Genomic DNA, 9,713 nt, shown 5'->3' with positions numbered 1-9,713 from the left:
CAGCACCACATAAGCAAAAAGAAAAAAGCCGGAAGTGGCGCTGTGGCTTAAGTGGTAGAGCGCTAGCCTTGAGCTTGAAGAGCTGAGGGACAGTGCCCAGGCCGAGTTCAAGCCCCATGACTGACAAAAAAAAAAAAAAAAAAGGATTATTGTAAGACTCAAAACTATCCGTGTCAGGTATTAAGGAAACAATACCTGGGTCTGGTGCAGTGGAACATCCCTGTAATCTCACCTGCTTGGGAGGTAGAGATCTACGAGAATTGCAAGTTTGGGCAAATAATTTGTTAATGAAGACCACTCCCCATCACCCAATCTCAACAAAACAAGTTCAGCATGGTGGTGTGCACCTGTTCCCCAGTACATGTGAGGCTATAGAAAAATCTTGGCCCAGGGATGATCTAGGCCATAAGCAAGATCCTGTCTGAAAAATAAAGCAAAAAAGGCTGGAAATGTGGGTCAAATGGTATAGCACCCGACTACCTAGCAAGTGTGAAGCCCTGAGCTCAGCTCCTCCCACAAAAAGGAACAATGGCTGGTGCTAATATGAACCCCATCATCATCTAGGGAAAGGAGAAGATGACAACTGACTTTAAAATAGTTTTAAATAACTTTACCATTTTTCAACCATAGGAGCCAGCTGGATATTAACAATAAGAAGAGTGTAACTGATTCAATCCGGGATGAATATGCTTTTCTTCAAAAGAAATACCCATCTCTTGCCAACAGAAATGGAACGAAGTATCTTGCTCGGACTCTAAACAGGTAACATTTTCATCTTTTTTTCCCCTAGCTTGAAATCAGGGCCTCCTGCCCTTGCTTGATGTTTTCCCACTCATGGCTGGCACTCTACCACTTGAGCTATATCACCAGTTCCAGCTTTTGCTGAAATTGTTATCTGGAGATTTGACGACTTAGGCTGGCTCCAAACCATGATCCTCAGATCTCCGCCTTCTGAATAGTTAGGATTACAGACATGAGCCACCAGTGCTTACCCACATTTTCATTTTCCCTTTTTGAAAAGGAGGTGCTTTGGTTTTGCCAGCAGGTGTCTGAGACTGTTTCTTTACAGTTCTTGTAAAGTAGATGTCTTTTTCAGAGGGTAGCTAGTACTAAATAATCAAATGTATTTAAAATATTGAAGTACAACATGTTTTTGTGGGTTGTTTTTTTTTTTTTTTTCATTTTTTGGTGCTCGTCCTTGGGCTTAAACTCAGTGCCTAGCTGCTGCCCCTGAGCATTTTCACTTAAGGCGAGTACTCTTCAGCTTATTGGTGTTTAGTTGGAAATGAGTCTCACATGGACTTTTCTGCCCCAGCTGGCTTAGAATTTCAGTCCTCAGATCTCAACCTTCTGAGTAGCGATGATTACAGGCATGAGCCACCAGTGCCCAGCAATGACAAAGTTTTGATAGTTAATCTAGTTTTGAGGTTACAACTAGTTATAAATGACTTTAATTGAAAAGCTGAAGTAAAATTTATAATTTTCATACCATTATTTTTAGAGCTTTTTCTGTTCCTATTGGTAGTAGAAGTAATGTATGTTGTATACCTTGTTCCTTGCTGATGGCATAGGAACATTCTAGATTATAAGTGACTGGATAAATGAAAGCCATTTTCTCTCCCTAAATGAAAGGCAAATTGTATGTGGATCTGAATAAGGTGGGTTTACACTATTCTGGGGCCTCCTATAAAAGATGAGCTGATAAAACCAGATTATATGGGCAGAATTGGACTGATAGGCTTACTTTTCTTGTGGTAAAATGATAGTAATAGGAAAATAATTTGTTTTTTTTTTCTTTTCTTTTTTTGTCGGTTGTGGAGCTTGAACTCTGGGCTTGGGCACTGTCCCTGCGCTCTTCAGTTCAAGGTCAGTGCTCTACCACTTGAGCGATAGCGCCACTTCCGGTTTTCTAGTGGTTTATTTGAGATAAGAGTCTCACGGACTTCCTGCCTGAGTAGCTAGGATTACAAGCGTGAGCCACCGGCGCCCAGCATCATCTGCATTTTAAAAATTTATATTTGGGGGGCTGGGAAGGTGGCTCAGTGGTAGAGCGCTTGCCTTGCAATGCATGAGGCCCTGGGTTCGATTCCCCAGCACCACATAAGCAAAAAGAAAAAAGCCAAAAGTGGCGCTGTGGCTCAAGTGGTAGAGTGCTAGCCTTGAGCTGAAGAGCTGAAGGACAGCACCCAGGCCCAGAGTTCAGGCCCCACAACCGGACCCCCCCAAAAATTTATATTTGGCCAGGTGCTGTTGACTCACACCTGTAATCCTGGCTACTAAGGAGAGGGATCTGAGAATCTAGGTTCAAAGCTAGACCAAGCAGGAAAGTTTGTAAGCTTTTTAGCGGCAATTAAGCACCCTCCCAAAGAAGCTGGAAGTTGGAGATGTGGCTCAAGTGGTAGAATGCTGTCCTTGAGCAGAGAACTTCTGAGTAGTGCATAGATCCTGAGTTCAAAGTCCCAGGCCTGACATTAAAAAAATTAAGACATTATGTTTAGTTTTCTGTAACAGTCCCCACAAAGGCAGATGTCAAAAGCATTGACCAAAACATCTTCATTTATGTCACTTTTGAAAAAGGTGTTCACCTGTAATCTAAGATTGCTTAATTACCTACTATTGTGATACAGGAAAACCAACTGAAATGGGAGCAGAGATGCTTCAATCATCTCTTTGGGGGTTTGCCCATTTCTTTTTGTTGTTGTTGTGGGGCTTGAACTCAGGGCCTGGGTGCTGTCTCTGAGCTCTTTTGCTCAAGGCTAGTGCTGTACCACTTTGGCCCACAGCTCTATTTCAGTTTTTTGAATGGTTAATTAAAGTTAAGAACTACTGTGATTCTTCTGTCCAGGCTGGCTTTGAAACATGATCCTCAGATCTCAACCTCCTGAGTAGCTAGGACTACAGGAGTGAGTCACTGGCACCTGGCTAGGTTTTCCCATTTCTCCAGTCAGCCAATTGTCTGTGAATTCTTCCCAGGTGTCCTTTAACTCAGTTTAAGGAAGATAACACTGTTTACCTAGAAAACACTAGGTAATACGCTAGAAATTGGCATCAGATCTCATAGTGGAGGGATCACTCCTACAAGACTGCCCTTCCACTTCAAGCATCAGTTATCAGCACACAGTTATGACCTTGGCTCCTGACTGGCTTTAAATTCAGCTTCCTTCAATTCTTTGGGTCCAACTGATTTCCTAAAGTGGGTCCCGACTCAGAGCATGTTAACTTATATGTATTCACTTATTATAAGGGATATTATAAAAGATGAAGATGAACTAGTTGGGAGAAAGCAAGGCACATAGGATGAGTCAGAATGACCCCAGAACTTAGCTTTCATACTCCTGGAGCTTGTTTGTGTTTAGCTGCATAGTCATTGTCCTGAGTTTTCATGGCAGCTTCATTGCATAGACATGAGTCTATCATTGGCCTTCGGTGATCAGTTCAACTGCCAGCCTCTCTCACATGGCTGGAGATTGGGGTATCTTATCTTGCCTTTGGAGGTGCCAGCGCTTTTAGGAACTGCACACCAGGCAATGTGGCTAATGATCACAACCAGATTTCCCAATATCATAAATTATTTGACAAGTTGTCCCCTTTATTTGTACTTAAAGCATGGTATTTTTTTTTTCAGGTTACTTATGCATCACATCCGAGATTGCTTACCAGAGCTGAAAACAAGAATAAACGTTCTAGCTGCTCAATATCAGTCTCTTCTAAACAGTTATGGTGAACCTGTGGATGATAAAAGTGCTACTTTACTCCAGCTCATCACCAAATTTGCCACAGAATATTGTAATACAATTGAAGGAACTGCAAAATATATTGAAACTTCAGAGCTGTAAGTTAAACATTTTTGTAGACTTCATAACCTAGATTGCAAGGTCACTGTCTTTTGTTAAAGTGACTAAAATTATCTGATTGTGACTTCTTATCCATAAGGCAAAAATACGATTTTACAGAAATGGGTAGGATAACTAGTATGTGTGTAAAATGCTTTGTAAACTATGCACTATAAACTACTGTGCTTTTTTGGGAGTACTGAGGTTTGAAGCAAGCACTCTACCACATAAGCCACACTCCAGTCTACTGATTTAGTTATTTTTCTCTCCCTTTCTCCTGTGCCACTAGTGGGGCTTGAATTCAGAATCCTGGGTGCTGTCCCTTTTTTTTGCTGCAGATGAGCACTCTCACTTGAGCCACAGCTCTACTTCCTGCTCTTTGGTTATTAACTGGAGATAAGTCTTTAGGACTTTAGCTTGGGCTGGCTTTGAATGGAGATCCTCAGATCTCAGTCTCCTAAGTGACTAGGTTTATAGGTGTGAACCAGTAGTGCCCACCTAAACTAAAAGCATGGTAACAATTTGAGGTCTTTTAGAAAGCAGTATTTTTACTTGATATTCGTTTTTAAATCTTTTTTTTTTCCCCCTGAGGTCTCACTGTTGGCCAGACTGTCCTCAAACTCATGATCCTTTTTCCTCAGCCCCTCAAGTAGCTAGGATTTTAGGAGTGAGACATATGCCATATTCTAAAATCTTCCTTAATTTAACTTTTAAAATATTCTGTCAGGTGTTAGGGCTCATGCCTGTAATTCTAGCTACTCAGGTGGCTGAGATCCAAAGATCAAAGTTCCAGGTTAGCTCAGGTGGACAAATCTAAGAGAAAAATCTAAGTTCAGGCACCAGGACCAGAAGAAAAATAATAAATCAAAATTACCCTTAATTTTACCAACTAGAGGTTATTCTTGCTAAGTTTGACATTGTCCTAGACAAGTACTGGTCAAGATATTGAATTTGTCAAAACAGAATTAGGCAATCAACAGGTCACCAGTTAATAATTATTTTTAAAATTATATTAGAAGTAATAATTAGATATGTAATAAAAATGATAATTATGTAGCTATATAACTATTTCAATTTTTTATAAAAAATTAAATATGAGAAAACATCTAACGAGATTATTTCTTATTTGAAAATTACACAAAATTTAGATTTCAGTGTGAGTTGGCCGTATGGTAAAAGTATGCTGAACTTTACCCTCCATTTCATGAATCTTGAGAAACAAATATGGCATTGTTTGCTGTCTTTAGGAGCTCAAAAGCTAGTTAAGGAGAACTAGGCAGAGAAAAGCTGTTCAGCAATACCTGATTGATTGATTGATTGGTTTTGGGTCCGGTCATGGGGCCTGAACTCTGGGCCTGGGTGCTGTCCCTCAGCACTTCAGCTCAAGGCTAGCGCGCTACCACTTAAGCCATAGCACCACTTCTGGCTTTTTTTTCCCCTGCTTATTTGGTGCTGAGGAATCGAACCCAGGACCTCATGCATGCAAGGCAAGTGCTCTACCACTGAGCCACCTTCCCAGCCCCAATACCTGATGTTTTATGCTTACAAACATGGACATGGGAATAGATGAAGTAGAATTTTTTATATTTTTTATTTCTATTTTTGTCAGTCATGGGGCTTGAACTTGGCCTGAATGCTGTCCCTGAGCTTTTTTGCTCAAGGCTAGCACTCTACCATTTTGAACCACAACACCACTTCTGGTTTCGTGGTGGTTAATTGGAGATGAGTCTCATGGACTTTCATACCCTGGCTGACCGAACAGTGATCCTCAGATTTCAGTCTTCTGAGTAGTCAGGATTAGGGTGCCCAGCAAATAGAATTATTTATCAGACAAATTTGAAGAGTTCTGACTTTTAGCTTCTTTGTTACATAGTAATACAAATAATCATACAATTCATTGTCTTTCAGATGCGGTGGTGCTAGAATTTGTTATATTTTTCATGAGACTTTTGGGCGAACTTTAGAATCTGTTGACCCCCTGGGTGGCCTTAACACTATTGACATTTTGACTGCTATTAGAAATGCTACCGTGAGTATGCTTAACTTTCAGACTTCAAAAATGAGGTTAAAGCCCTTTTTTAAAAACTATATGCTATATGGTTTTGTTTTGTTTTGTTTTTTGGTCGGTTATAGGGCTTGAACTCTGGGCCTGGGCGCTGTCCCTGCGCTCTTCAGCTCAGGGCGAGCGCTCTACTTCTTGAGCCACAGCACCACTTCCTGTTTTCTAGTGGTTTATTGGAAATAAGAGTCTCAAGGACTTTCCTGCCTGGGCTGGCTTTGAATGACGATCCTCAGATATCAGCCTCCTGAGTAGCTAGGATTACAGGCATGAGCCACCGGCGCCCAGCTTATCTTACTATTTTTTTAAACAGTACTGGGTTTGAACCTGGGGGCCACATGTGTGTGTTAGGCAGGCACTCTACCACTTGAGCCAAGCCACTATCCCTTTTTTATTTTTTTTTATAAACTATTATTATTACCTTTAAGTACTTGTATAAAAGGATTTCAATTCAACAGGTCAAATTATGAGTTAAAAGTGCTGTGATCAATGTCAGTCCTTCCATTGTTTTCCCCCAGCTCTCTCAATCCCACTGATTCCCTCCACTTATCTGGTCCTGTTTTTACACATGAGTACTGTATTCGCCCACCCTCTCTCTCTCCTTCTGTCTCCCCTACTACCCAGCAAAACCTGTTTTAGCTTCCTGGTATTCATTTTGTTAAACTGTAAGGTATTGTTACTAATGAATTGTTACACCAAGGGAATCCTTCCCACTATCCTTTAGTCAATTTGTTTGTATATGTATGTAAGCACATGACTCAGAATATGTTCGCATATAATTTGGATCTAACTTCCACATATGGGAGAAACATGCACTATTTGTATTTCTGAGCCTGAGTTACTTCACCTAGCTAGCGTAAGTTTTTCTAGGTCCATCTATTTCCCTACAAATGATCTCTGATAGATGAGTACGATTCTATTGTATGTATGTATATGCATGTACATGCATTCTCTGTGTATACATTCTCTCACGTTTTCTCCATTTGCCCATTGAGGGGCGTCTGGGCTCTTAACTTGGCTATGGCGATAGTGCAGCAGTGAACATGTACGTGCAAAGGTCTTTACTGTATCCTGACTTGTAATGTTCTGGATAGATACCCAAGAGTGGTATTGCTAGATCATAGGGAAATTTTTAAAACAAGCCAGCAATCCTGTTTTTGTTTCTAATATAGCTTAGATGGTAGGTACACATGATCACACCCAGCTTTTTATTGATTGAGATCAGGTCTTATGAACTTAATGTCCTCAGTTGAGTCTCATTGCTCCCAGTCCTCCCCTTATCCACTACCCTAAGTAGCTAGGGTTACAGGCAGAAGCCACCATGCCCAGCCTCTTTATTTTGTTTTTGGCCAATCCTGGGGCTTCAACTCAAAGCCTGGGCACTGTCCCTGAGCTGCTCTTGCTCAAGTCTAGCACTCTACCACTTGAGCCACAGCACCATTTCTAGCCCTTTTTGTTTGTGGTACTGAGGAAACAAACCTAGGACTTCATACATGCTAGGCAAGCACTCTACCACTAAGCCACATTCCCAGCCCACCAGCCTGCCTTATTTATTTATTTATTTATTTTTGGGCAGTCGTGGGGCTTGAACTCTTGGGCACTATCAGCTCTTTAGCTCAAGGCTAGCGCTCTACCACTTGAGTTACAGTGCTACTTCTGGTTTTCTGTTGGTTTATTGGAGATGAGTGTCACAGACTTTCCTGCCTGAGCTGGCTTTGAACTGAGATCCTCAGATCTCAGCCTCCTGAGTAGCTAGGATTACAGGCTTGAGCCACCAACACCCGACTCAGCCTGTCTCTTTTAAAGTGACTGTATAGTTTGTCTTCATTTTGCTCTCATTCTTGAAGCAGCACTTTTCAGGAAAAATACCAAAAATATGATTTCACTTTGTAACTTTTGTGAACTCACACATGGCTGCCAATAATGAGCTGGAGTTTGTATCGTTTCAGGGTCCTCGTCCTGCTTTATTTGTGCCTGAGGTTTCCTTTGAGTTACTGGTAAAGCGGCAGATCAAACGTCTGGAGGAGCCCAGCCTGCGCTGCGTGGAGCTGGTGCACGAGGAGATGCAGAGGATCATTCAGCACTGCAGCAACTACAGCACACAGGTAACGGGTGGTGGCCAGTCAGGAAACACAAGGCGAGCTCCCTACTTGTCTAGGAAGTGATTTGAAATGGATTCATCACTTTGGTGTTTCAGTGATGAGTTAATTGCCATTAACCAAAACAGACTGACATTTTTATTTCTCTATCATACATAGGAATTGTTGCGGTTCCCTAAGCTTCATGATGCCATAGTGGAAGTTGTAACTTGTCTTCTCCGTAAGCGGCTGCCTGTCACCAATGAAATGGTAATTGGCTATTTCGTGGTTCATTTTAATTACCCCAAGTGACAGCTTAGACCTTCCTTTAGCAGCTTATTCTATAGCATTGTGGTTACTTTTGAGTTTAGGCACATCTTGCCAGGAAAATGAATCTTATTCCCAAAAAGAACTTGTGATAATTCTAGTACAAAGTGCATTTTTTTCCTTCATAATTTCATAATTGCTAACCTATAGCCATGCATTGTTGTGAGGAATGAATAACTTTGCTTGGTTAATGTTATACCTACCACTGACTTTAATGGAGAAATTAGTTCTGCCTTTAGCTTTTGTGAACTGAGTCTGTATTGCAAGCTTACTTTAACTGTGATGAAATTAATATTTTATTAATGTGATTAAAATGACATCAAGTTAATTTTTGCTCAAGGATGGCACTTGAGCCATATACCTCCATTTCAGGCTTTTGGGTGGCTAACTGGAGATAGAGTCCTATGGACTTTCCTGACTGGGCTGGCTTTGAATTCAGTCCTCAGATTTCAGCCTCCACCAACACCTGGCCCTATTAGTTTTTTTGTTTTGTTTTTTTGTCGGTCATGGGGCCTGAACTCTGGGACTGGGCACTGTCCTTCTGCTCTTCAGCTCAAGGCCAGTGCTCTACCACTTGTGAGCCACAACACCACTTGCGGCCTTTTCTGCTTATGAGATGCTGAGGAATTGAACCCAGGGCCTCATGCATGCAAGGCAAGCACTCTACCACTAAGCCACCTTCCCAGCCCCCAATTAGGTTTTGATCATGTATTATCTGCCCACCCAGGCTAGTTATTACCTCTAGTCAAAATGTATTCTTTTTTTGGGAGGGGGGGAGGGGTCTGGTTGTGGGGCCTGAACTGTGGGCCTGGGCGCTGTCCCTCAGCTCTTCAGCTCAAGGCTAGCGCTCTACCACTTGAGCCACAGCGCCACTTCCGGCTTTTTTTCTCTTTGCTTATGTGGTGCTGAGGAATCGAATCCCAGGGCCTCATGCATGCAAGGCAAGCGCTCTACCACTGAGCCACCTTCTCAGCCCTCTAAATGTATTCTTTATCCTATTTAAAGATAACTTTTTTTTTTTTGCCGGTCGTGGGGCCTGAACTGGGCCTGGGCGCTGTTCCTCAGCTCTTCAGCTCAAAGCTAGTTAGTGCTCTACCACTTGAGCCACAATGCCACTTCCGGCTTTTTTCTTTTTGCTTATGTGGTGCTGAGGAATTGAACCCAGGGCCTCATGCATGCGAGGCAAGCACTCTACCACTGAGCCAACTACCCAGCCCCTAAAGTTAACATCTTTATGTCTGATGGGAACTGTTTTCTTGTTGAAGATGATCTAAATGCTTGATGTAGATTAAAAAGATCTGAAATTTTAAGTGTTGGAACTTAGATTTCCTTTTTTTTTTTTGGTGGGAGGGTCCGGTCGTGGGGCCTGAACTCTGGGCCTGGGCTCTGTCCCTCAGCTCTTCAGCTCAAGGCTAG

At 42.0% G+C, this 9,713-nt stretch overlaps 1 protein-coding gene across 1 annotated transcript in view; it reads left to right on the top strand.

Moving 5' to 3' along the window:
* Dnm1l (dynamin 1-like) overlaps window positions 1-9,713 on the top strand; it is a 44,628-nt gene that overhangs the window by 22,749 nt on the left and 12,166 nt on the right. Inside the window, exons 9-13 of the mRNA XM_013033409.1 lie at window positions 631-762; window positions 3,626-3,832; window positions 5,742-5,862; window positions 7,842-7,997; window positions 8,151-8,240. Of these exons, the coding sequence (XP_012888863.1) occupies window positions 631-762; window positions 3,626-3,832; window positions 5,742-5,862; window positions 7,842-7,997; window positions 8,151-8,240 (706 nt within the window). The remainder of the gene's footprint in view (window positions 1-630; window positions 763-3,625; window positions 3,833-5,741; window positions 5,863-7,841; window positions 7,998-8,150; window positions 8,241-9,713) is intronic.

This window comes from Dipodomys ordii, unplaced genomic scaffold, assembly GCF_000151885.1.
Source record: "Dipodomys ordii isolate 6190 unplaced genomic scaffold, Dord_2.0 Scaffold167, whole genome shotgun sequence".
Taxonomy (NCBI): Eukaryota; Metazoa; Chordata; class Mammalia; order Rodentia; family Heteromyidae; genus Dipodomys; species Dipodomys ordii.
This window is presented reverse-complemented; position numbering and strand designations above follow the sequence as displayed.